The sequence below is a fragment of the Trichomonas vaginalis genome, assembly GCF_026262505.1.
Source record: "Trichomonas vaginalis G3 chromosome Unknown ctg_36, whole genome shotgun sequence".
In the NCBI taxonomy this organism is placed as follows: Eukaryota; Parabasalia; order Trichomonadida; family Trichomonadidae; genus Trichomonas; species Trichomonas vaginalis.
In genome coordinates, this window is record NW_026529124.1 from 1 (window position 1) to 25,761 (window position 25,761).

Below are 25,761 nucleotides of genomic sequence, written 5' to 3' on the forward strand. Positions count from 1 at the left end.
GTAAGCTGTTGCATTTAATATTTTCTAAAAAGTCAACTTCAACAGTCATTCGCACTGGTGCCTTCAGTTCTACAGGCTCTCCTTGAAAGTCAACAAGTCTGAATTGCATGTCTTTCAAATTATGAGGACTAATGCGAACCCATTTACCTAAATGAGTTGCTATGACAGGAACGTTTGGAATGAACATTGAATTGACTGCATAACAGAAAGACTATATTCTACTGAACCTTTACTATTAACTCCTGAAATACCTGTGATATTAGCTATTTTAGACTCAATGTACAAACAGTTGCCATAACATACATATGGAACAGATTTCATCTCAATCGTTTTGTCAACACTTTTCAAAGGAAATGTCATATGGTATGCTCCCAGAAGCAATTGAACTCTATGACTCATTCGTGTTATCTTAAACTCTTTCGCATAACTGAACTTCAATGTTCCCTCAGAAGAGAGTTCGACATCTATGTTGTCAATAGTTTCTTCATTTATGAGAGTTCTATGACTCCAGCAATTTTTATCTATTCTATACTCTGCTCTGTTAGGAAATGTTATAAAACTTCTTTTGTCATCTATTTCAAACTCCATGAAATCTGTTTCGTCAGTTATAACGAATGAAGCAATAGTATTAAAGTCAACAACTCTGAAAGCAAGCGCTTCATTCTGAAGACCTAAGTTTGTTTGTAGCTTTACTGTCCCGTATTCGTTTGGGTCTGTACTTTGCAAATAGAACAACATTTTATTCTCATTAAAATATGACTATTGCTGCATATGCGTATGAAACAAATGAAGCAAGAAGAGCACATGAACTAGTAAACGAAAACTCAACTTTAACCATTGAAGGCAATGATTTAGTCATTGACGATGGAAAAACTAAAAAAGTCATTGATTTCGATACTTTTAACACTTATGACCCATTCATTACAACAAGCAAGGTTCCCATCATAAATGATGGAACGGTGCAATATATAAATTCTACAGTAGATGCCTCATTAGTGAAAGTACTGAATGTTCTCATTGAATTGTTAAAGAGCTTTCGATTTGACGACAACATTAAATGCCTAAAGAATTTAGTCATGAATGAGAAACAAATTCTCGGCGTTGCTGGTAGCAGTAATGATGTACACCTTATGACATTAGAATATTATAACGAACATAAAGATGAACTGAAAGGAGAGAAGGGTGACACCGGACCACAAGGACCACAAGGAATACAAGGAATACAAGGAATACAAGGACCTCAAGGCGAAAACGGTTTGGATGGAAAGGATGGAAAGGATGGAAAAACTGCTAAATCATGGATATGGGACCTTATAAATACTGGTTTAACAGCTGCTTCATATGGAGTTCTTCAATACCAAATCGGAAAGATATGGGCAGTACTTGGTGAAGAAGCTTTAGATGACGTTAAAAATGCTTTGAACTTCATTTCAAATGGTTCGGATACTATTAAAACTTTATCTGGTTGGATGCAAGAAACAAGGAGTCAAATAGATACTGTAAGACGTATAGCAAACAATGCACGTACGGGATTGGATACTTTACGAGAAGCACAAAATACACTAAAGGAAGCAAATGATATTCTTGGCTCAGTATCAGACATGCATGAAGATTGGCTTAAAGGTATTGACAAATCTTTAAAAAATCACAGTCAGTCTATTGCTGACTACAAGAAAAGTATAGATTTTTTACATAGTGCTATGGACGTACATGATGGAAGCATAAGGAACTTACTTAATGCTAACAATAACTTACCAGGAACTATTAAAGCATTTATAAAGTCCTTTGTAAAACCCGGTGCTCTAACATTTAGGTCTTTGAGAGCAAGAGCATTGAAGTCAAGAGATGCAGAAACTCCAGAAGAACCACCAAAACCAACAGCTAATGAAATATTGTTCGAATATTTTCCAAGGTACTCTGTTCTCATTGCATACATTCAAGAAATACTTAAGAAAGCAGACTTGACTTTAGGAGATGATGAAAGTTCTGTATATCTTTCGTTCCAGTTTCAAATAGCAGAACTTTTGAGACAGATATGCTTAATGTATGACAACATCTCTGATTTCACAAGATATGATGACGACCATGACCCCGAACACGGTGAAGAAGAAGTTTTACAAACATCCATTAAGACAGGAAAGGTTTTAACTCAAAGTCTCATTATTGACACCAAAGATGGCGAAGTGGACGTTCTTCAAGAGCTGAAGAAAAATACTTCTTCGGGAGGTGGTGGTAGGCATGAACTTGAAATAAATGAGATAGAAGAGAAATTAGCCGAAAAAGCAGATAAAGAACATAAACACAATATCTCCGATATAAATGAACTTCAAGCTACATTAAATAGTAAAGCAGATAAAAACCATGTTCATTATATAACTTCAGATGAACAGATTATAACGGACTACCATGGATATTTAACACAGGATGAAAAAGTGAAGACGGAAGATGTTAATGAAAGAAGATATAAATACATTCGTGCTAAAGGTTATGACATAAGCTGTACTGTACATTATGACACAGGTAAAGCGCTAGAAGCATTTAGTTATAACGATGAAATTTATGCCTCTACTTTCAATGTTAACGGTGTATTAGTTGAACCAAGATTTACTTTGAGAGTTAAGGCAAAAATAACTTTTGAAGATGCTATTAAAAGTAAAGCCGACAAAGATGAACTTGACGCAACGAACAAAGTTTTGAAATCTCATAAACACAATATCTCCGATATAAATGAACTTCAAGCTACATTAAATAGTAAAGCCGACAAAAATCATACACATAAATCCTTCACTACTGTTAGAGCAGACGACATAATATTGAACTATGATTTGGGTTCAAGTGCACCTTTAGAGAATCCAAGCACTAGTGTAAAAGATACTCTTAACAATTTAGATAAGAGTTGTAGGAATATCGAAGATCATGCCAGAAACTTTGAAGCATATGAACTACCATCAATGTTAGACAGTAAAGCCGACAAAAATCATACACATAAATCCTTCACTACTGTTAGAGCAGACGACATAATATTGAACTATGATTTGGGTTCAAGTGCACCTTTAGAGAATCCGAGTACAAGCGTAAAAGATACTCTTAACAATTTAGATAAGAGTTGTAGGAATATCGAAGATCATGCCAGAAACTTTGAAGCATATGAACTACCCGCAATGTTAGACAAGAAAGCAGACAAAACAGAGCTTCAAACATTAAAGACTGAAATACTTCAAACATTATATCCTATAGGCTCTATTTATACGTCAATGAACTCAACAAATCCAGCAACAGTTTTAGGTTTTGGTACATGGCAGCAGATTGTAGACAAATTCTTATACTGTGCTAACTCTTCAAAGCAAACAGGAGGTTCGAAGAAAATTACTGAAGCAAACCTTCCACCGCACACTCATACAGGAACTACAAACTTTTCTGGCGACCATAGCCACTCATTAAGAGACCATCCATTATACAACTCAGAATATTATGCTGGCAATGATGTTTTATCTCCATCTTATAACAATTCAGCAAAAAAGACTTTTCGACCAACTGAACCAGGAGGAAATCATTCACACACTTTCACAACAAATCCAACAGGCTCGGGTGCAGATTACATGCCACCATTTGTGACTGTATTTGCATGGTACCGCGTTCAATGAACGCGCTTGAGCCTGCTTTGCGGGCTTACCGTCTTGAATAAAATCTTTAACTTTACATAAATGAGCTTGAAAGAAGTATTCGAACAACATCCATGGAGGTCATTTAAGAAATTCAATGAAGCTGCAAAGAGTTGGGGATTTACTAACAGAGCTGAAGTGAAAAGGTTCTTTGACAAAAATGTTGTACATCAAACAAAAATAAACCCTTACGACTACTTTTTACCAATTTACTCCAACGCTCCTGACGCATACCAATTTGATACTCTCATTCAAAGCAGAAAAGGAGGACATAAACCATTCCTCATCTTCATTAATGTTAACACTCGCAAAGCATATGCATATCCAATGAAAAATAAAGGAACTCATGAAGTGTTAAGAGTTTTACAAAAGTTTGTGGCAGAACATCATCCCACTTCATTAACATCAGACCAGGATTCAGCATACCTCAGCAATGAAATCACAGATTTTCTCATTAAGCATAACATAACTCACTACACTACTGAAGACCATAACCATAACATACTCGGCATCATAAACCGCTTCATAAGAACGCTCAGAGATTTAAACCAAGAGCGAGACTTTACCGAAGAAACAATGAAACATTTTCTCGAAGTATATAATTCCTCAACACATTCTACAACAGGACATACACCAAATTCAATGACACAACAACAAGAAGAAAAGTATATACAAAAGAAACGAAGCCAAACACAAAATATCAGAAATTCAACACAATTTACCCTCATTCCTGGTACAAAAGTTCGTGTAGTTCTTGACGACAAACCGTTGACAAAGAAACGTTTAAGGTTAAGTCGAAATTATTATATCGTAGACTCTACGCAAGGTAATGGATATCTTATAAAAGCTGCCGACGACTCTATTGCGTTTTATCCTCGTCATAAATTAGTTGAAAGTAGTAATGGCAAACTTGCTGAAACCATTGACGAAGCAAAGCGAGGAGTGGTTATTGAAATACTTGACTACAACATAAACGATGACACTTATAAAGTAAGATATGAAGGAGGTGTTGAAGATGTTATACCATCTAAGAACTTGAGAGAGTCAAAGCCAACACATCTGGGACCATTAGAGCGGGAGTACTGGAAAGACAAAAATATGCCAGAAAGAATAAGAAAATTCTTCTAAACTTTTTCATTAGATGTAAATCAGACATGAACGAGAACAGTTATGTATTATTAATGGTACCATTTATTTTAACATAAAGACGCAAAGCGGCGAGGACGAAGTCCATGACCAAAAATAATGTTTAGGGTAGATGGTTAGATCTAACCTCATTTCTACCCTCATTTCTAACCTCATTTCTACCCTCATTTTTTTGTATTTGACGGGATTAATTCTTGATTTCAGGGATTTTTTGACGAAGTGCAAATCTTCACTTCGTCAAAAATAACAGTTATCTAACCTCATTTCTACCCTCATTTTTTTGTATTTGACGGGATTAATTCTTGATTTCAGGGATTTTTTGACGAAGTGCAAATCTTCACTTCGTCAAAAATAACAGTTATCTAACCTCATTTCTACCCTCATTTTTTTGTATTTGACGGGATTAATTCTTGATTTCAGGGATTTTTTGACGAAGTGCAAATCTTCACTTCGTCAAAAATAACAGTTATCTAATGAAAAATGAAAGTTATTTCTTATTTATCTCATGAAAGTTGTTGGAAAATAAGTCCTGGGAAGAGTATTATAAGGCGTTTTGTGAAGAATATAGCAACCGTCGGAATACAGACGGTTGCTTTTTATACAAAATTCATGCAGGAAATTCTTGAGTTTTGGTTGAAAGAATACGGTCGAGCCACTTTTGGCTCCACCTCAAAACAAGCATTTTATGAGCTTACTAAGGGCGTTATAAATGAATTCAAAGGTATTTACATACAGCCTGACCTCGTTCATTTTGTTGCTGAATTCAGCAAAAATAATGTTTAGGGTAGATGGTTAGATCTAACCTCATTTCTACCCTCATTTCTACCCTCATGAATTTTCATGAATTTCCTTAAGACAGAAAAAATAAAGTTAGTTTTATTTTTATTTATTTTTTTATTTTGTATGTAAAGATATGATTTCAACAATCGAAACATCAGCACTTTCGACAGCATGCACGGCACCAAACTCGCTAGTCATGAATCCTACGTCAATGTTGGTAGAGATGAAAAACTTCATTCCTTCTTCATATACTTTTGAAACAGAAATACAAAGAATAAAGCAAGAACTTTTAACAAGTAATTTAGACTGTAGTGCGAAAGATGAAACAAATGGAGAGGAGCTATATGAAATGCAAGATATCATAGACCATTTGCCTAAATTACCGGAAGTTCAGCAACAAAATAACTATTCCTGAATTCGATGAAATTGAAGTTAAAGTTACTGATTCAGTAGAAATAAAGAAGTTCATACGTAAAGTAAATTATGAATTCCTTGGTTTTCATTGCAACCATAAAGTTATGAACAAAGATTGCGACATGGTTTATAAAAAATTTCTGACATATATAAATCTGAGGAGTTTAAGACATACGACAACTTTGTTTCATTAGCTGCTGAATGTGTGTGGCAGATAAGAGATAAAGACAGAAGAGGCAAAGTATGGAATGGACAAATAAAACCAACAACTTTTGAGTTAAAGAAAACCATTGACGCCTTAGTTGTTCTAGCAGGTCAAATTTCAATGTATAACGCAAAAATGAATCCGCAATGTTCAAAATGTAAAGCAACAATGAGGAAATATAACTACTCAGTAAAAGAGATAGAAAGAATGAGAAACGATTACGCAGACTTAAAGAAAGAAGCAGAAAAGCCAGCAGAAGATAAAATGGACATGTTGACATTTCTTAATAAAAACTATCCCACAGCTGACGATTTCCTATTATCTGACGTCAAGAAGAAGTATAAAGAAACTTCCGGCATTGTTAAAACTTTTGACATACTGACAGAAGAAATAGAAGCTACGAAATTGTTTAGAATCTCACGAATTCATAACGTTTACCATGTAAAACGGTTATAAATAATGAGGGTAGAAATGAGGTTAGATCTAACCATCTACCCTAAAAATTATTTTTGCTGAATTCAGCACAAAATTCTGAGTAAAATGACATATGGCACGTGTCAAACCGTTGAGTTTTCACAAATTTTAAAAATTGCTGCGGAAAGTTCGTCAAAAAAGTGAAGGTTCCCGACGGTTTCAAACCGCCATACTTTACATGAAGATAGTTTACAATGTCAACTAAATATCATGTACGATAGAAACGGTTATGTAAAGTTTACATTTTGTAAAGTTTTGTCCTGATTCAGAACAAGACTTGTATTTTTTCAGAACAAGACTTGTATTTTTTCAAGACAAATCTTGTCCTGATTCAGAACAAGACTTGCACTTTTTAGTCAGTTTTTCTTGTAAAGTTCTCAAATTTGAGAACAATTGTCCTGATTCAAGACAAGTCTTGTATTTTTTCAGAACAAGTCTTGTATTTTTTCAAGACAAATCTTGTCCTGATTCAAGACAAGTCTTGCACTTTTTCAGGAAATCCTATCGTCCAACTTTACAAATGTCACTTTTTCAACATGATTGCATTTTGGTCGGGAAACAACTTTCTCTCATTTTGTCACTTTTTCTATCGTCGTGTTTTGTCACTTTCCCCTCAGGGTGTGTGTCAGAAAATATCCAAAATCTTTATAGCCTCGTATCTCCTTCAATTCTTGACGGTTTGACATGTATGACACACCATTCAATTCAGAATTATGTGCTGAATCTTATGACCTTCATTTGTTCGTGACTTCTTTTCACATATGTAACCATGAATTTTTAACATTTCTTTAACACAGAAAAATAACGCTAATTTTATTTTTATTTATTTTTTTATTTTGTATGTAAAGACAGTAATGACAACATTAGAGAACACAACAACAGTTATAGTCCATGAAGCCATTAATGAAGAATACGAGTACATACAGTATAACAAACAGTTACGTCTCATTCGTTCAGTCAAAGATGACATGTACCAAATGCAAAGTATAATGAATGCTCTTCGTTCTACAAAGCAAGCATATCATTGGTTTGAAAACCAACAGACAAAAGAACTTTTAGAAGAATTTCCTCATATGATTGCTTCCCTCGGAAAACCGAGAGAAGAGATTCCGTACGAAAATCGCAAGAATTTGGCTCCTGGTTTGAAAGGTTATTATGTTCATAGACTTTTAGTAAACGCTGTAGCAATGTGGGCTTCACCTCGTTATGCTGTTATATTTTCATGATGTTAGATGAACTATATAAAGCAGAACGTGGAGAGATGGAAAAGAAACTTCATGCAAAAGATGAAGTCATTGAATCCAAAGACAAAAGCATACAGAAAAGAATACCACGTTCAGTACCAAAAGGAAAGGAAAAGAGTTATAAGTATATGATATATACTGAAGAGTTGGAGAAAGAAGAAGACAGAGATATGGTTATGTTGCATTTAGTCAGAAGAAACAACAAAAGCTTTTATGACCTTGCTAAGATTTACAAATCTGACAGAAACTGGTTCTATCGTGAAAACTTACCGATTTCAATGACACCGAATGAGCAAATAAAGGAAATTGTCAAAAGTACTCTTCCTCAAACACACTATGACATCAAAGGTTGCACAATACTTACATTCAAAGAAGACTTAACATTACTGAAGGAAAAAATAACAGAATATTTCGATAACTTCAAAGAGGAAGAATAAAAACTTACCGATTTCAATGAAAAACATTAACTTTTTGACGAAGTGAAGATTTGCACTTTGTCAAAATTTAATGAAAACTTACCGATTTCAATGAAAAACATTAACTTTTTGACGAAGTGAAGATTTGCACTTTGTCAAAATTTAATGAAAAACATTAACTTTTTGACGAAGTGAAGATTTGCACTTTGTCAAAATTTAATGAAAAACATTAACTTTTTGACGAAGTGAAGATTTGCACTTTGTCAAAATTTAATGAAAAACATTAACGATAACATTAACGATAAAATTTATTTCCTGGACTGTTGTCAAAATGTCATGTTGTCATCATTTTTAAAAGAAGTTAATTAACCTGGTAGCACATGGTGACGTGGTGACACTTTCAGTTATTCAAAAATATATTTTTGCTTAAATAGCTTCAGGGTCTATTTCTTCAACCATTTCACTTCCTTCGTCAATGTCAATAGAAGCTTCTTCAACCTTTGGTAAGAATTCTGTATAACATCTTTGTTCGTTATTGTCTTCAGAGATGAAGGATAATATTTCACATTTGTTTCACCCTTCTTATATTCTTTCTGTTCGGAAAGATTTAAAGCAATACTGAAGAAGTCAATGTTAGAGTTCTTTATGACAGTATAATGAGTATCTTTGACATTCACGAAGAAACTCTTTTGTTTCAAAACTACTGCTAACTCTTGTGAAGTATAACGTTTGCGGTCAATGACGATAGCTAATGGTCTGACATACTGACCAAACTTAGATTCTTTCACAAACTTCTTGTTAAAGATAACATTAACATTTGAAGCATTATTGAACTCATTCTTGATGGCAGTAGCGAGAGCATTGTATGAAAAGAACTTGCAATCTTGCATGTGTTTCATTAAAATAAAAATATTAAATTATTTTGAAAAATAACTTAAAAAATCTAATCTAATTTTTTCAAAAAATATTTTTTTATTTCCTACTAAAGATGTATCGGAAGTTGTCTAAGTTAGAACACTCGGAAATAAAACAACTTCTTACAGAAGCTAACATAGATGTTGCAAAGCATTACGCAACAAACAAAAAAGCACTCGCTGACATCCTCAATGACTATAATGGTGCAATAAGTTATGATAGAATTCATGAGTTCATAAAGCCGCAACGCGGCGAGGACGAAGTCCATGCAAGAGCATTTCCTTTAAATGACGTTGCTATTGACTTATATCATAGACGTTCAGTACCTCATGAAGTAAGAAGAGAAATGTTTGACATAACAAATGCAAACGTTGGTGAAACAAGAAGAAGAGACGACACACTGAAACAACAGAGAAGAGAGATGTTTAAAAGTGCTATAGAACAAGTTCGCAAAGCTAACGATGTCATTCGTTCCATTGACGACAAACCAAAAGAAGGTGAGAGATGGTTAAAGAAAGATGAAGAGAATAGGAAGAGAAATGTGAAGTCAGGCAATAGACTCATTGACTTTAACATCGAAGCTTTAGATGAACCAAACAGAGACTACTTACACAAACATTTCGGTAAGGTTTTCATGAGACTCTTAGAGAAATTAAAATAAACTCACAACAGAGATGGATGGTATGTTATAAACTTGGTGGAAAGTATGAATGTTCTACGTTAAACCTCAATAATATTGGAACATTACTACATCAGCTCTTGAAGGAGAACTTTATATCAGAGATAGAAGCAAATGCTGCAGGTATTGTTGAAATGCACTATGACTTCTTCTTGACAAACATAAAGAATCTTACTGAAATAAAGATGTATGATTTAACAGAATATGAAGGCTTAACGATGTCAGATGTAAAGAAAGGCAAACCAAAAAAGAGACCATATAGAGATGAAAGCACACTGACAAATGACCAGAAAGCCATTTTGGAAGCTCTTAAGCAAACAGGAAACCCAGCACTTATAGAAAGCTTTTGGAAAGATAATGGTGAAAAGAAGTTTTATAAGAAGAGAAGCGGTCAGTTCTGGAAGTATCTTTGCACATTACCTATAAATCTTGAACGCTACCAAATCTTCAATGAACTGAACAAAAGAACTGCAACACTTATGACAGAGACAATTGTTTCGTTTATGCTTGCATTCAGGCTGGAGTAGATGAAGAAACTATTGACCACATGAGAGAAGTCATTCGTGTTAGAGACTTTCCTCAAAGTAAAGTACAAGAAATTTCTGACGCAACAGGTATAGCATTTAATGTTACCATTGGTTATTTCAATGACTCAAGACATAATGAAATAAAGAGATACATACCAAAAGAATGTGAAACTGTTCGAACTATTGACTTACTTCTTGTTGAAGACCACTACATGCTAAATGAAAGATTACCAATGACAACATATTTCATTCGCAACTATATAGAAATCTTGAAGGAGTGTGGTGGAATGAACATTGAGAAACAGATGAAGATTTATACAAAGAGAGAGAAAATATGTAGTTCGTTATGATAGAACACACCGTTATGGGATGTTATGAAAACATTGTGGGAGTGCAAATATTTCGAACCTATTTCTTATGGAGAACTTTTCACATATACGACTGACTTATATAAACAGAACCTTGCACCATTTAAAGATTTGACATATGCTCCAAAGTATTGTGTACAACTGAAGAAGAAAGCAGAGTCAAAAGAAGTAAATAAAAATAAGTGCAAGTTCATTCCTGAGCACGTTTTCTTTGCTGACTTTGAGTGTAGTACCGATGGCTTTCATAAAGCTTTTAACATCTGTTATGACAGTGAAGATGGTTCAGTGAGTGAAAGCATTGGGGTCAAACTGTGCAACAGAATTTTTGGAGCGACTTCCTGACAAGAGTTTAATATATTTCCATAACCTCAGTTATGATATAAACTTCATCTTAAGACACATGACAGAAGTGAAAGGAACTCCCATCATTAAAGGTTCACGAACAATGCAAATAACTGGCTTATATAAAGGAAGGGCAATTATTATAAAAGACTCTTACAGTGTTATAAATAAGAAGCTTAAACTATTTCCTGCTATGTTTAACTTACAAACAGGACCGAAAGAAGTATTTCCATATAACTACTACAGCAGTGTTTTGTTAGCAAATGACAACAGAACTGGTGTCATTTCTGAAGCATGTAAGTTTATCCGGATGCAGATACGTTCATGAAAACATAGATTCCATCAAAGGTTGCAGAATAGATGAAACCACTTCGACTTAGAAAAATATAGCACATTTTATTGCAAACAAGATGTAAGAATTTTAAGAGAAGGTTTTGTTAAGTTCCGCAATGACATATTGAAAGAATTTGATTTAAACGTTATGACTACGTTAGTATTTGTTCTATTGCTAACAAATTGTTTGAGAACAGAGTGTACTTCCCGAATGGAAATTTATATGACCTCTCAAATAAACCAAGAGAATTTATTTCACGCTGTATTCAAGGTGGAAGATGTATGCTGTCAGATAACATGAAACAAAAGAGCGAAAAGAAACTCATTGCTGATTCGACGCTGTTTCATTATATCCATCAGCTATAGCAAGACTTTATACTTTAGAAGGTATTCCAAAGGTTATGAAGAAAGAAATGTTAAGCACAGAGTATCTCATGAGACATTTATTCGATGACGACCAAAAGGAACCCATTGGTGAAAAGTTTATGTCTGGCTTCTTTGTTCTCATTAAGATAACAGAGATTGGAATACATAGACACTTTCCTTTAATAGTTTGTGACCCTGAACTAAATCCAGAACTTAACGTTCCCAGAAGTTCAAACACTTGCTGTTTAATGTATGTTGACCATATAACATTACAAGACCTCATAAAATATCAAGGTGTCAAATGTGAAGTGTTGCAAGGATACTATTACGATGGAAACAGAGATATTAGAATAAGAGATGAAGTAAAGAAGTTGTTTGAGTTAAGGTTAAAGTATAAGAAAGAAGGAAATCCTTTGCAAGAAAATATAAAGCTCATTCTGAACAGTATTTATGGCAAAACTATTCTATCTCCTATTGAGTCAAAAATAACCATAGTAATGACAAAGATGCTATAAGATATGCCATCAGAAACTACAACCATATAGTGAAGTTCGAAGGTTTGGATGGTTCAGATAAAACTATTTTCAAGCTAACGAAAAGCATTTGCAGACACTTTAACTTCTGTCCACTTGGTGTTAACATTCTGTCTATGTCGAAGAGAATAATGTGTGAAGTATTCTGTACTGCTGAAGATATGGGACTTCAAATATTTTACCAGGACTGTGATAGCATGCATATTTTCAATGAAGACATACCAAAGCTTGCAGCAGAGTTTAAGAAGAGATACGGTCGCGAACTTATAGGAAAGAACCTTGGTCAGTTCCATTCTGACTTCGCAGAAATAACACCTGGAAAACAAAGTTTAGCATACAAGTCAATATTTTGTGGAAAGAAGACTTACATAGACTTACTCACGAATGATTTAAATGAAGTTGCATTCTGCACGTTGCTAACGTAAAAGGTTGGTGTAAAACAAGACGTAACGTTTTGCTTTAACAGCTAATGAAATGTTTCCTGAAGCTATACAATGCTATTACAATGAAGATAAGAACATTCACATACCTGTTGGAACATATGACAAAGACTCTGAGTTCAGTTTAATGAAACTTTACAAAGCACTTCATGATGGTCAAGAGATTGGATTTGACTTATGTAAGTCTTCTAGTCCTTGCTTTGCTGAAAAGTTTAACTTCTCAATAACGACTAAAACAAGCTTTATTCGTAAGTTGAAGTTCTGAGGTCATATGAGGTCAGAATGAGGTCATATGTCGTGATAAAAATAATGAGGTCATATATTTTTGTCATTTATGTATAATCATTGTCTCTCTTAAACTTTGCAATAGACAGCTTTGTTCTTCTTCCTTCTACATCTGTAATGTTTATATAATCTTTGTTATACTGTCTTAAGACATTCATTCGTCTGTATTGAGTTCCCATGAAATAGTAAAAGGCATCTTCACTTGGGACATAGTAGTAGTTCTCTAACGTGTGATATGAGTATTGTATAATTTCAACAGCGTCTTCAGGAAGAGAGTCAACAATGTCAAACCAATAGCCATTTGAACCAGAAATATTTCTCATGTTTTCTCTTCTTGTCGTCCATCTTAAGTTCGAGATATGAAAGTCTCCTCTGTCTCTGTTTATATGGTCTACTTCACGAAGTCCTTCAGGGTTCGGAATGAAAGTTTCTGCAACTATTCTATGTTTCATCAGCTTGTGTTTGTTTAAATTTACACAAATATAACCATCTCCTTGGTCAAACTCACTAACAACTCTTTTATTGCTTATACGTCTAATTGGATAAGGGTACTCTGAAAAGATTTCATAGTCATTGTCATGTTCGAGTGTTTGCCAATGTCCTTCACCTTCCATGCCTTTCACTCAAATAAAAATTTTCAGAAAAAATAAAACTAGCGTAGATTTTACAATACAGCTATTGTAGAGTTTAAGAGTTGTGCTTCAATGTAGAGACAGTCCTTATGGTCTGGAGGTAAGAACACTGGGCAGTTATGGTCATGAGTGGAGAACATGTCTATCCAAAACTCACGATTGAAGCCAGTTAATTTATAGTATTTAGGGTTAGGAAGTGGTGAAGTTCTTGTATGACCAATGAACTCATTTTCAACTCCCTTACTTAAGTTTGAATATAATATAGCTTGCTTTCTATCCCAAATGCCAGGTGTTACAATCTTTGAAAATTCATTTTTCCTCGGAAGCATTGCATCATAATTGAAAACATTCTTGAAATCATCACTTGGTTCAGAGATTTGAAATCTTATACGTAATGGATTTTCTTTCTTTTTAGCGACTTCATTGAATGGTGAGAATACAACAAACTGACAGTCATGAGTTCCATCTTCATTTTCATTAAATTCATAATGAAAGTCTATAAGTTGTGGCTGACTACCTTCTTCTTTCAGTTGTGCAAGAAACTCACGTAAAGGCTGTAAAGTTTGTACTTCAATGTTAAACTTTTTCTCGAACATCTCATTAAATGAAATCATACATTGCAACAGTGTTGTATCGTCTTTAAAGTATTTGTATATGTGAATGTTTTGGGCGTTTAAAGACTGTTCGTCATTTTCTATCTCGACTTGAAGTATAAAGTCAACCTTTCTGAAAGCACGTGTTATATACATAGATGTTATGCCAATGTACTTCTCTTCATTTATGTTCACAATCCAGTCTGTTGGAAACTTAAACGTTACTCTGTTCCCCTTTATTTTGACGTCAGGGTTTTCACTACTGAACGCAACAGATAAAGGTATTTGTCTATACATTTAATTCGGATAAAAATAAACCATTTACTCTTTCTTTGCTTCAGCTTCTTCTCTAGCTTTTGCTTCAGCTTCTTCTCTAGCTTTCTTCGCCAGTAGTCTTGGGTTCTTTTGTCTTCCAGCAGCTAATGCAGCAAGTTGTTTTTCACTAAGTTTTCTCTTTGGTCTCTCTGGCTTTTGTTCTTGTTTTTGTTCCTTCAGTTCGGATAAAATTTGCTCACGAATTTCTTTCTTCAATGCTTCAACATCTATGACCCCTTGGGTCTTGTCCGTAGGGCTTGTCTGAGTCATTTGACTGCAGATAAAAAACAAAATTAAAACTTTAACCGATGTAAAATGAGCTTGTCAAAATCAGAGCGAGAGTCTATTATATTAAATGACGCAAGAGGAATACAACATCCTTTCTATTACGTAAGTCAGAGTAAAGATGGTAAAATATACGTAAGAAAAAGAAAGGTTCCATTAGCGAATGCAGAAAGCGACAACATTAAGGTGTATGGCAAGGGTGAAGTCCACGTTAAGCCTTCTATTCAAACTGAAAAGTCAATAGAACCAGAAGAAAAGAAGCCAGATGTACTTTCAATAACGAACCAAGAGCTTATTGCAAAGTTTGTGAATTTCATTGAAAAACAAACCGAGTCAAAGAATCCTGACCCGCCAGTGAAAGAAGTTGAGACAAAAGAGAATGTACAGTTCATTGAAAATGTCAAGAAACAACTTCCACCACGAATGCCAAGAAGAAGAGTGAGAATAATGAAGTAAATAGATATTTTTATCCGAAGTAAATACATGCAGAACGAACAGCTAAACGAATTTACTCCAGCAGAGCATATTCATCAGATTCGCTCATATTTCGATATCATAGACAATGTAGTTCAAATTGGTGACACTAATAGAAAATATTCTGATGCAAAGATTCCATCACAACCTGGAACTGCTAAAGATAACACATGGGGTACATTCAATCTCTCACCTCCTGGTGAAAATATGTTGGACCTTTACAATACATTCATTACGTATAAAATGGAAGGTCAATTTATTGTAGATAAAGAAATTGGTTCAGGTTCCAATAAAACAAACCCACCAGGATTTTGGATTGGTTTCGATGACGCTTTCTATGCAGTTGCTGGATATCAAATCCTTGCAAATGGTCGTATCGTATATTCTCAAGACAACGCAAGAGAAGAAGCATATATAACTTCAAACTCACAAACTACCGAACAAATAAAGAAAGTAGATGTTTTCTCAAAGACTCGACATGAAGATGTATGGAGTCATTCGGGAACATGCAGAACAGGACAAATTGTTAGTGGTCCAATTACAGCAGGAAAATCATTTGATTTTAAGCTTCGTTTAAGAATTCCTGTTAGAAGATTCCTTCCATTAGAACCTATTCGATTTATTCCAGCTTTTGCAGGAAACATTCAGCTTAAAGTAAAGTTCAGTAGCGACGCCTTACAATGCACATCTATATCTGTAAATGATATCATTGCTTTCAATCCAACTCTTAAAGTTGCATTTGCTTCAGATTCAAATCCACCGACAAATAAATTTGTTCCATGGAATGAACCATTCACTATGATAACGAAGGCAGTAGAAGCTAGTGGAACAGTTACTATTACAACTGTAACCCAGCAACTATTTCGAACAAAGATGGATTTTAATGAATGTTTCATTCATCCAAAGTCATTCTCTTTAGACCCTAACATTTATACAGAACTTGTAGAACATTATACAAACGAGGCTTTATGTTTTCCTGTTAAAGTTATGGATTGGATTCCTATGGATGGTTCATTCTCAAAGAATACAGATAGTTCAAGTGCAACATTTACAGCAGCTTATACGCCTATTAATGTTAAAAGTATTTGGGCACTATTTAGAAAGAAAGACAACTATTATGTTAATTTTGAGAACCCTAAGTTTAAATATCTTCAGCTTTCCATGGGAGCTTATGGAAATATGCCTGCAGAACCTGAAAAATCATATGGACCTGTATTTTATGAAATGGTTGCGAACGCCTGCAATACAAACAATGATATGATAGGATTTAATGAAGATGTTATGAGGTCATTGGTGGATGATGGTAGTGTGGAACATAAATGGGATAGCTATGACAACACACATTTCTTATGGGTTTCCAACAGAAGTGGACTTTTGCTTCCAGCAAGGTCAAACATCTACTGCTCTCAATAACATACAAATTGTCTGTTAAAGGACCTATTGAACTAGCAACTGAAAATGTACCAAAGCCACTTATTGGATTTATGAGGGATTGTTGCTTTGCCATTCAGGTGCGTGCTAATGGAATCCCAATAATAAGATTAGATGACTATAACTTAGCTACGGACGACGGTGAGGAATAAAGGATGAACGTTTATTTTTAAAGCTTATAAATGAGTTCTTCATCAAGCTCTCGTGAACCTTCACCATCTATGAAACAAACTTTACCAAACGATTATGGAGCACCTATTGAATATTTCTTACGAGCTGCACAATGGCAAAGAGCAGTCTCACCAAGGTTAGGTGTTCCACCAGCTCCTGTCAAAAATAGCATTTGGTCAAGTCCTTATATAAGATATGGTCTCCCACTAGGTTTGCTAGCTACAGCAGGAGCAGTTATGATGTTGAAAAGAAATAAAGCAAATGTTGTAAATAATACTGAAGTAGCTGAAGTTAAACAAACTCCAACGCCTTCACAAACAACACCTTCAATGACTCCTGAACTTATGAAAGTACAAACTCCTGTTCAAAAGTCAACTCCTAAACCGACTCCAACATTTAAACCAGAACCTACTCCTCAAATAAATCGTAAAACTCCTGCGTTTCCTTACTGAAAAAATAACGTTATTTTTATTTAATATTAAAATTTTTATTTGATTGAAATGACAAATAAAGTCACTGAAGCAATGAAACAAAAGTTTTTGGTAGAATACATTAAATCAGGAACTATTCCAGAAGGTTTTTACATTCATACTATGAAGGATGGTAGAGTTCAGTTTAGAAAGATAAAGCAACCATTAGATAGAGAAGGTATATTAAGGAAGATTAAACTTCATGAGGACAACATTGCTGAACTTAGGAAGAAGCTAGAAGAGTTGGAGAAAGGAAGAGAGTTATAAAGCAATGAATTCAACAGGGTGAAAAAACAGGTGAAAAAAGAGGTGAGATCTCACCACTTCACCTAAATTTATTTTTGTGCTATGTTTTCATACGTGTGAGGGTGGTGATATCATTAATTTTTAAGTTTATTTTTTATTTTATTTTTATATAAATGACGAAAACTATTGAGATAACAAACTACAACGGTCATGAGTTCAAGAATTTGTTCTTCGTTCCTCGTGAAAATACATTCTATCAGATACGAGGGAGAAAGGGTAAAGTTAGTTTGAGCGTTTATGAAGGAATGAAGAATGGAAAGTTTATACAAGCATACGATACAAACGGTAAACGTGTTTCATTAGCTTTGTCAAAACTTACTAACATTTATTTTGACAGTGATTTTGACCTATATGAAGAAGAAAGTGAGTCAGAAGATTATGAGCTGTTATGTGAAGCACAGCAATGGGAGGAGTTGCAATACTTTTGTAAGTGAGAACGTTTATTTTTACATTAGTGAGGTGAAGTGGTTGGTGGCTTTGTAAATATTTAAGGTTAAGTTAGTGTTGTCGTTTGTGTTGTAAAATATACGTTAACGGTTTCGTAAAGTGTCAAATTCACATATAATGGGTAAGGTGGAACGCAGTGCCACAGTACACGACTTAGTCATACTAACTAACTAATGCTATAAATAAATTATTATATTTTATTAAAATGTGACTTTTAATAGTAAGTGAATAAAATAAATCAGGAATTGGGAAAGAAATAAGGTTAATTAAAAATAATGAAAATTACAAGTTTAAGGTTAATGAAAAAGTGACAATGGGCGAGTTTGTCCCCCACTCTTCTGTATATACTAAATTTTTTCATAAATGATAAAATTAATTTAGACCCTTTGGGTCTCGCCGCTACGCGGCTTGGGGTATATCTAACCCGATATCTAACCTCATTTCTAACCTCGCCGCTTAGCGGCTCAGACCCTTTGGGTCTTTTCTAACCTTGTGAATTTTAACAGTAAATATGCTGGCATGATTCAGGGATGTCATCATCAGTGCCATCCACATACGTTAAAGATTCATACCATAAACGAGCTTCACGGGAGATGAGGAGTAATGAAACGAAGTTAGTATGGGTTAGTTGGGTACTGTGGCACTGCGCACCTACTTACCCATTATATGTGAATTTGACACTTTACAAAACCATTAACGTATATTTTACAACACAAACGACAACACTAACTTAACCTTAAATATTTACAAAGCCGCCAACCATTTCACCTCACTAACGAACTCACTAATGAAAAAATAAACGTTCTCATAAATTTTCTTCTATATCTTCATCGTCAATGTTAACTCTATTGTAGTCATACTTGAAGTCATAAAGTTTCTCAAGTTTTGAAATGCATAGTCTTGTTAACTTACCTTCATCATCATAAGTTTTTATAAAACTACCATGACAATCTTTATACACAGTCAATGTATAGTCAACTGGTCTAGGATGAAGTGTAAAGAACATGTTATACTCAGGAAGGAAGAATAAATGTTTAAATGTATGTTTGTTATATTTTTCGATTTGTATGAGTTGCTTTTGTTCTGTCATTTATATAAAAATAAAATAAAAAATAAAATAAAAAATAAACTTAAAAATTAATGATATCACCACCCTCACACGTATGAAAACATAGCGCAAAAATAAATTTAGGTGAAGTGGTGAGATCTCACCTCTTTTTTCACCTGTTTTTTCACCCTGTTGAATTCATTGCTTTATAACTCTCTTCCTTTCTCCAACTCTTCTAGCTTCTTCTTAAGTTCAGCAATGTTGTCCTCATGAAGTTTAATCTTTCTCAAAATTCCTTCTTTATCTAATGGTTGCTTTATCTTTCTAAACTGAACTCTACCATCCTTCATAGTATGAATGTAAAAACCTTCTGGAATAGTTCCTGATTTAATGTATTCTACCAAAAACTTTTGTTTCATTGCTTCAGTGACTTTATTTGTCATTTCAATCAAATAAAAATTTTAATATTAAATAAAAATAACGTTATTTTTTCAGTAAGGAAACGCAGGAGTTTTACGATTTATTTGAGGAGTAGGTTCTGGTTTAAATGTCGGAGTCGGTTTAGGAGTTGACTTTTGAAACAGGAGTTTGTACTTCCATAGGTTCAGGAGTCATTGAAGGTTTTGCTGTGAAGGCGTTGGTTTTGGCGAAGGTGTTGGAGTTTGTTTAACTTCAGCTACTTCAGTATTATTTACAACATTTGCTTTATTTCTTTTCAACATCATAACTGCTCCTGCTGTAGCTAGCAAACCTAGTGGGAGACCATATCTTATATAAGGACTTGACCAAATGCTATTTTTGACAGGAGCTGGTGGAAACACCTAACCTTGGTGAGACTGCTCTTTGCCATTGTGCAGCTCGTAAGAAATATTCAATAGGTGCTTCATAATCGTTTGGTAAAGTTTGTTTCATAGATGGTGAAGGTTCACGAGAGCTTGATGAAGAACTCATTTATAAGCTTTAAAAATAAACGTTCATCCTTTATTCCTCACCGTCGTCCGTAGCTAAGTTATAGTCATCTAATCTTATTATTGGGATTCCATTAGCACGCACCTGAATGGCAAAGCAACAATCCCTCATAAATCCAATAAGTGGCTTTGGTACGTTTTCAGTTGCTAGTTCAATAGGTCCTTTAACAGACAATTTGTATGTTATTGGAGCAGTAGATGTTTGACCTTGCTGGAAGCAAAAGTCCACTTCTGTTGGAAAACCACATAAGAAATGTGTGTTGTCATAGCTATCCCATTTATGTTCCACACTACCATCATCCACCAATGACCTCATAACATCTTCATTAAATCCTATCATATCATTGTTTGTATTGCAGGCGTTCGCAACCATTTCATAAAATACAGGTCCATATGATTTTTCAGGTTCTGCAGGCATATTTCCATAAGCTCCCATGGAAAGCTGAAAATATTTAAACTTAGGGTTCTCAAAATTAACATAATATAGGGTGTCCAAAGGTGTGTTTAGCACAAACCTGAATACTGCGAATAGAAATAAACAAGTTACATATATATAAAGTTTATTTAAATATAATCACCATTGGATTCAATCACGCGTTCGCAGCGATCGATCCAGGCTTGAAAGACACGCTTTAAATCATCATGAGAAAATTGCTCAAATTGCTCTCTTACAAAATTTTCAAGATCATCTGGACTCGCGAATTCGCGTCCTTCAGCTCTCTTTTTTAGCGTGCGAATAAATAAAAGTCAGAGGGGCAATATCAGGTGAATAAATTGGGTTTGGAACAACTTTGACATTGTTTTCACCAAGTAATTCATTACCTTATGACTTTTGTGAACTCTTGAATTATCAAAATGAATTGCAAACTTTTGTTTTTGTTGTTTGGATTTCTCAAACTCATCAGAATTGATAATTTGAGTAAGAACATTGTCAATTAGATACTGAGCATTCATCGTATTAGGTTTTTGAAGAATATCAATTGCGATGATGCCATTCACGCCCCAAAAAAACCGACAACATCATCATTGGTGTGTCAATTTTTTTCTTCGGGAATGTTTGCGGATTTTTCATCCTTCGGGATCCACATGATTTTGGCTTCTGTTGCATATTGAAACCAAGACTCGTCCCCTGTTGCTAAAAAGCGAAACTTCTTGGATTGATACGCACCCAATATAGAGAGGAGCTCTTTCGAAGATTGGACTCTAGATTTTTTTTGAACTGAATTAAGGTTGTGCGGAACCCAACGTGTATACGCTAGTTTGTAGTTCAAATAATTGTGCAGATAATAACTGACTGTTGTACGTGGTATCTTTGTCATCTCCTCTATCCTTCTGAGTGATGCTCTTGGGTCTTCATCTAGCGCTTGAAGAATTGCTTTGATTTTTCTTTGATCCGGCGATTTTTTGTCAATTTTTATGATGGGCGCCTTTTTGTTCATGAAGTGATACATCCTAACATGATACGTTACAGTGGAATAGCTAGGAGCATCCATACCGAAGCATTTTACCAATGTCTCGTAGATTTTTTTACAGTCTTTGCATTTTTTTGCAAGAGCGAGGATGTTTTCTTTATGATTCATTAAAAAAATGAAAAAAATCCCGCCAAAATTTCCCGCGAAACCGCCTCTTGTCTCAAAATTCATTTTATATCCCGGCATGGCGCCAAAATACAACATACTCATCATATACATATATTCATATTTTTTATTATATATTTATAATCAGCATATATCTCCTTTAATAGTCTCATATAGAGCGCTGTGCTAAACGCACCTTTGGACACCCTATAGTTGTCTTTCTTTCTAAATAGTGCCCAAATACTTTTAACATTAATAGGCGTATAAGCTGCTGTAAATGTTGCACTTGAACTATCTGTATTCTTTGAGAATGAACCGTCCATAGGAATCCAATCCATAACTTTAACAGGAAAACATAAAGCCTCGTTTGTATAATGTTCTACAAGTTCTGTATAAATGTTAGGGTCTAAAGAGAATGACTTTGGATGAATGAAACATTCATTAAAATCCATCTTTGTTCGAAATAGTTGCTGGGTTACAGTTGTAATAGTAACTGTTCCACTAGCTTCTACTGCCTTCGTTATCATAGTGAATGGTTCATTCCATGGAACAAATTTATTTGTCGGTGGATTTGAATCTGAAGCAAATGCAACTTTAAGAGTTGGATTGAAAGCAATGATATCATTTACAGATATAGATGTGCATTGTAAGGCGTCGCTACTGAACTTTACTTTAAGCTGAATGTTTCCTGCAAAAGCTGGAATAAATCGAATAGCTTCTAATGGAAGGAATCTTCTAACAGGAATTCTTAAACGAAGCTTAAAATCAAATGATTTTCCTGCTGTAATTGGACCACTAACAATTTGTCCTGTTCTGCATGTTCCCGAATGACTCCATACATCTTCATGTCGAGTCTTTGAGAAAACATCTACTTTCTTTATTTGTTCGGTAGTTTGTGAGTTTGAAGTTATATATGCTTCTTCTCTTGCGTTGTCTTGAGAATATACGATACGACCATTTGCAAGGATTTGATATCCAGCAACTGCATAGAAAGCGTCATCGAAACCAATCCAAAATCCTGGTGGGTTTGTTTTATTGGAACCTGAACCAATTTCTTTATCTACAATAAATTGACCTTCCATTTTATACGTAATGAATGTATTGTAAAGGTCCAACATATTTTCACCAGGAGGTGAGAGATTGAATGTTACCCATGTGTTATCTTTAGCAGTTCCAGGTTGTGATGGAATCTTTGCGTCAGAATATTTTCTATTAGTGTCACCAATTTGAACTGCATTGTCTATGATATCGAAATATGAGCGAATCTGATGAATATGCTCTGCTGGAGTAAATTCGTTTAGCTGTTCGTTCTGCATGTATTTACTTCAGATAAAAATATCTATTTACTTCATTATTCTCACTCTTCTTCTTGGCATTCGTGGTGGAAGTTGTTTCTTGACATTTTCAATGAACTGTACATTCTCTTTTGTCTCAACTTCTTTCACTGGTGGGTCAGGGTTCTTTGACTCGGTTTGTTTTTCAATGAAATTCACGAACTTTGCAATAAGCTCTTGGTTCGTTATTGAAAGTACATCTGGCTTCTTTTCTTCTGGTTCTATTGGTGGCTCAGTTTGAACAGAAGGTTTTATATGGGCTTCGTGGACTTCACCCTTGCCATCACCTTAATGTTGTCGCTTTCTGCATTCGCTAATGGAACCTTTCTTTTTCTTACGTATATTTTACCATCTTTACTCTGACTTACGTAATAGAAAGGATGTTGTATTCCTCTTGCGTCATTTAATATAATAGACTCTCGCTCTGATTTTGACAAGCTCATTTTACATCGGTTAAAGTTTTAATTTTGTTTTTTATCTGCAGTCAAATGACTCAGACAAGCCCTACGGACAAGACCCAAGGGGTCATAGATGTTGAAGCATTGAAGAAAGAAATTCGTGAGCAAATTTTATCCGAACTGAAGGAACAAAAACAAGAACAAAAGCCAGAGAGACCAAAGAGAAAACTTAGTGAAAAACAACTTGCTGCATTAGCTGCTGGAAGACAAAAGAACCCGACTACTGGCGAAAAAGCTAGAGAAGAAGCTGAAGCAAAAGCTAAAGAAGCTGAAGCAAAGAAAGAGTAAATGGTTTATTTTTATCCGAATTAAATGTATAGACAAATACCTTTATCTGTTGCGTTCAGTAGTGAAAACCCTGACGTCAAAATAAAGGGGAACAGAGTAACGTTTAAGTTTCCAACAGACTGGATTGTGAACATAAATGAAGAGAAGTACATTGGCATAACATCTATGTATATAACACGTGCTTTCAGAAAGGTTGACTTTATACTTCAAGTCGAGATAGAAAATGACGAACAGTCTTTAAGCGCCCAAAACATTCACATATACAAATACTTTAAAGACGATACAACGTTAGAAGACTGTATAATTACATTTTACGAAAATTTTCAAAAGAAGTTTAACATTGAAGTACAAACTTTACAGCCTTTACGTGAGTTTCTTGCACAACTGAAAGAAGAAGGAATTGTAGAAAGATTAATAGCTTTTCATTACGAGTTTGTACAAATGAAGATGGAACACATGACTGTCAATTCATTATATTCTCACCATTCAATGAAGTCGCTAAAAAGAAAAAAATCCATTACGTATAAGATTTCAAATCTCTGAACCATGTGATGATTTCAAGAATGTTTTCAATTATGATGCAATGCTTCCGAGGAAAAATGATTTTTCCGAAATTAGATTTCCAGGCATTTGGGATAGAAAGCAAGCTATATTATATTCAAACTTAAGTAAGGGAGTTGAAAATGAGTTCATTGGTCATACAAGAACTTCACCACTTCCTAACCCTAAATACTATAAATTAACTGGCTTCAATCGTGAGTTTTGGATAGACATGTTCTCCACTCATGACCATAACTGCCCAGTGTTCTTACCTCCAGACCATAAGGACTGTCTCTACATTGAAGCACAACTCTTAAACTCTACCATCGCAGTATTGTAAATGACCACATGGGCTTCGCCCTTGCCGCTAGTTTTATTTTTATCACGAATGACCTCATTGCTGACAAAAATAAATGACCTCAGAACTTCAACTTACGAATAAAGCTTGTTTTAGTCGTTATTGAGAAGTTAAACTTCTCTTCAAAGCAAGGTTGACATGACTTACATAAGTCAAATCCAATCTCTTGACCGTCATAAAGTGCTTTGTAAAGTTTCATTAAACTGAACTCAGAGTCTTTGTCATATGTTCCTTGCGGAACCATTAAACCTTTATCTTCATCATAGAAACACTGAACAGAGTCAGGAAACATTTCATTAGCGGTTAAAGCAATAACATCTTGCTTCACGCCTTTCATTCTGCAGTGAAATGCAACTTCATTTAAATCATTCGTGAGTAAGTCTATGTAAGTCTTCTTTCCACAAAATATTGACTTGTATGCTAAACTTTGTTTTCCAGGTGTGATTTCTGCAAAGTCGCTATGAAATTGACCAAGGTTTTTACCAATGAGAACTCTTCCATAACGTTTCTCAAACTCTTCAGCTAAACGAGGGATATCTTCATTGTAGAGATGCATACTGTCCGTATCGCTATAAAAGATGTCCATTCCTAAGTCCTCAGCAGTACAGAATACTTCACACATTATTCTCTTCGACATAGACAGAATGTTAACACCAAGTGGACAGAAGTTAAAGTGTCTGCAAATGCTTTTCGTTAGCTTGAAAATAGTTTTATCTGAACCATCCAAACCTTCGAACTTCACTATATGGTTGTAGTTTCTGATGGCATATCTTATAGCATCTTTGTCATTTACTATGGTTATTTTTGACTCAATAGGAGATAGAATAGTTTTGCCATAAATACTGTTCAGAATGAGCTTTATATTTTCTTGCAAAGGATTTCCTTCTTTCTTATACTTTAACCTTAACTCAAACAACTTCTTTACTTCATCTCTTAT

At 34.6% G+C, this 25,761-nt stretch overlaps 10 protein-coding genes and 13 pseudogenes across 23 annotated transcripts, besides 7 other annotated features; 12 read left to right on the forward strand and 11 right to left on the reverse strand.

The window, feature by feature from the left end:
* Positions 1 to 18,423: a mobile genetic element.
* Positions 756 to 1,623, forward strand: TVAGG3_1064050 (annotated as a pseudogene). Its single transcript has one exon. A coding segment is annotated over exon 1 (868 nt).
* TVAGG3_1064060 lies at positions 2,043 to 2,751 on the forward strand (annotated as a pseudogene). The gene has a single exon. A coding segment is annotated over exon 1 (709 nt).
* On the forward strand, positions 3,990 to 4,790 carry TVAGG3_1064070 (integrase core domain containing protein family; the record flags this gene model as incomplete). Its single annotated transcript, XM_051256119.1, has 1 exon — positions 3,990 to 4,790. One exon carries the CDS (start codon positions 3,990 to 3,992, stop codon positions 4,788 to 4,790), a length of 801 nt encoding a protein of 266 aa, XP_051076629.1.
* On the forward strand, positions 6,142 to 6,663 carry TVAGG3_1064080 (annotated as a pseudogene). Its single transcript has one exon. A coding segment is annotated over exon 1 (522 nt).
* Positions 7,675 to 8,362, forward strand: TVAGG3_1064090 (annotated as a pseudogene). Its single transcript has one exon. A coding segment is annotated over exon 1 (688 nt).
* TVAGG3_1064100 lies at positions 8,768 to 9,240 on the reverse strand (annotated as a pseudogene). The gene has a single exon. A coding segment is annotated over exon 1 (473 nt).
* Positions 9,330 to 10,122, forward strand: TVAGG3_1064110 (annotated as a pseudogene). Its single transcript has one exon. A coding segment is annotated over exon 1 (793 nt).
* On the forward strand, positions 10,675 to 12,244 carry TVAGG3_1064120 (annotated as a pseudogene). Its single transcript has one exon. A coding segment is annotated over exon 1 (1,570 nt).
* On the reverse strand, positions 12,461 to 12,697 carry TVAGG3_1064130 (uncharacterized protein; the record flags this gene model as incomplete). The annotated part of the gene is made up of 1 exon (XM_051256120.1): positions 12,461 to 12,697. One exon carries the CDS (start codon positions 12,695 to 12,697, stop codon positions 12,461 to 12,463), a length of 237 nt encoding a protein of 78 aa, XP_051076630.1.
* Positions 13,271 to 13,743, reverse strand: TVAGG3_1064140 (annotated as a pseudogene). Its single transcript has one exon. A coding segment is annotated over exon 1 (473 nt).
* TVAGG3_1064150 (uncharacterized protein) lies at positions 13,794 to 14,651 on the reverse strand (the record flags this gene model as incomplete). Its single annotated transcript, XM_001278572.1, has 1 exon — positions 13,794 to 14,651. The coding sequence occupies one exon, from the start codon at positions 14,649 to 14,651 to the stop codon at positions 13,794 to 13,796; it is 858 nt and encodes a 285-aa protein (XP_001278573.1).
* Positions 14,752 to 14,939, reverse strand: TVAGG3_1064160 (annotated as a pseudogene). The gene has a single exon. A coding segment is annotated over exon 1 (188 nt).
* On the forward strand, positions 14,985 to 15,410 carry TVAGG3_1064170 (uncharacterized protein; the record flags this gene model as incomplete). The annotated part of the gene is made up of 1 exon (XM_051256121.1): positions 14,985 to 15,410. The coding sequence occupies one exon, from the start codon at positions 14,985 to 14,987 to the stop codon at positions 15,408 to 15,410; it is 426 nt and encodes a 141-aa protein (XP_051076631.1).
* Positions 17,042 to 17,482, forward strand: TVAGG3_1064180 (repellent protein 1 family; the record flags this gene model as incomplete). Its single annotated transcript, XM_051256122.1, has 1 exon — positions 17,042 to 17,482. One exon carries the CDS (start codon positions 17,042 to 17,044, stop codon positions 17,480 to 17,482), a length of 441 nt encoding a protein of 146 aa, XP_051076632.1.
* TVAGG3_1064190 (uncharacterized protein) lies at positions 17,531 to 17,767 on the forward strand (the record flags this gene model as incomplete). The annotated part of the gene is made up of 1 exon (XM_051256123.1): positions 17,531 to 17,767. One exon carries the CDS (start codon positions 17,531 to 17,533, stop codon positions 17,765 to 17,767), a length of 237 nt encoding a protein of 78 aa, XP_051076633.1.
* TVAGG3_1064200 (uncharacterized protein) lies at positions 17,920 to 18,240 on the forward strand (the record flags this gene model as incomplete). The annotated part of the gene is made up of 1 exon (XM_001291933.1): positions 17,920 to 18,240. One exon carries the CDS (start codon positions 17,920 to 17,922, stop codon positions 18,238 to 18,240), a length of 321 nt encoding a protein of 106 aa, XP_001291934.1.
* Positions 18,424 to 18,425: 2 nt separating the features above from the next.
* Positions 18,426 to 18,589: a mobile genetic element.
* A 275-nt stretch (positions 18,590 to 18,864) lies between these two features.
* Positions 18,865 to 19,423: a terminal%2Cinverted (terminal inverted repeat of Maverick-1C transposon ID:TVAGG3_1064220).
* Positions 18,865 to 25,761: part of a mobile genetic element that runs on past the window's edge.
* TVAGG3_1064230 (uncharacterized protein) lies at positions 19,508 to 19,744 on the reverse strand (the record flags this gene model as incomplete). Its single annotated transcript, XM_051256124.1, has 1 exon — positions 19,508 to 19,744. The coding sequence occupies one exon, from the start codon at positions 19,742 to 19,744 to the stop codon at positions 19,508 to 19,510; it is 237 nt and encodes a 78-aa protein (XP_051076634.1).
* Positions 20,283 to 20,705, reverse strand: TVAGG3_1064240 (uncharacterized protein; the record flags this gene model as incomplete). The annotated part of the gene is made up of 1 exon (XM_051256125.1): positions 20,283 to 20,705. One exon carries the CDS (start codon positions 20,703 to 20,705, stop codon positions 20,283 to 20,285), a length of 423 nt encoding a protein of 140 aa, XP_051076635.1.
* Positions 20,754 to 20,781: a terminal%2Cinverted (terminal inverted repeat of Mariner transposon ID:TVAGG3_1064250).
* Positions 20,754 to 22,056: a mobile genetic element.
* On the reverse strand, positions 20,834 to 21,960 carry TVAGG3_1064260 (annotated as a pseudogene). Its single transcript has one exon. A coding segment is annotated over exon 1 (1,127 nt).
* Positions 22,029 to 22,056: a terminal%2Cinverted (terminal inverted repeat of Mariner transposon ID:TVAGG3_1064250).
* Positions 22,398 to 22,928, reverse strand: TVAGG3_1064280 (annotated as a pseudogene). Its single transcript has one exon. A coding segment is annotated over exon 1 (531 nt).
* On the reverse strand, positions 23,204 to 23,623 carry TVAGG3_1064290 (annotated as a pseudogene). Its single transcript has one exon. A coding segment is annotated over exon 1 (420 nt).
* TVAGG3_1064300 lies at positions 23,951 to 24,806 on the forward strand (annotated as a pseudogene). The gene has a single exon. A coding segment is annotated over exon 1 (856 nt).
* Positions 24,886 to 25,461, reverse strand: TVAGG3_1064310 (organellar and viral DNA polymerase type B; the record flags this gene model as incomplete). Its single annotated transcript, XM_051256126.1, has 1 exon — positions 24,886 to 25,461. The coding sequence occupies one exon, from the start codon at positions 25,459 to 25,461 to the stop codon at positions 24,886 to 24,888; it is 576 nt and encodes a 191-aa protein (XP_051076636.1).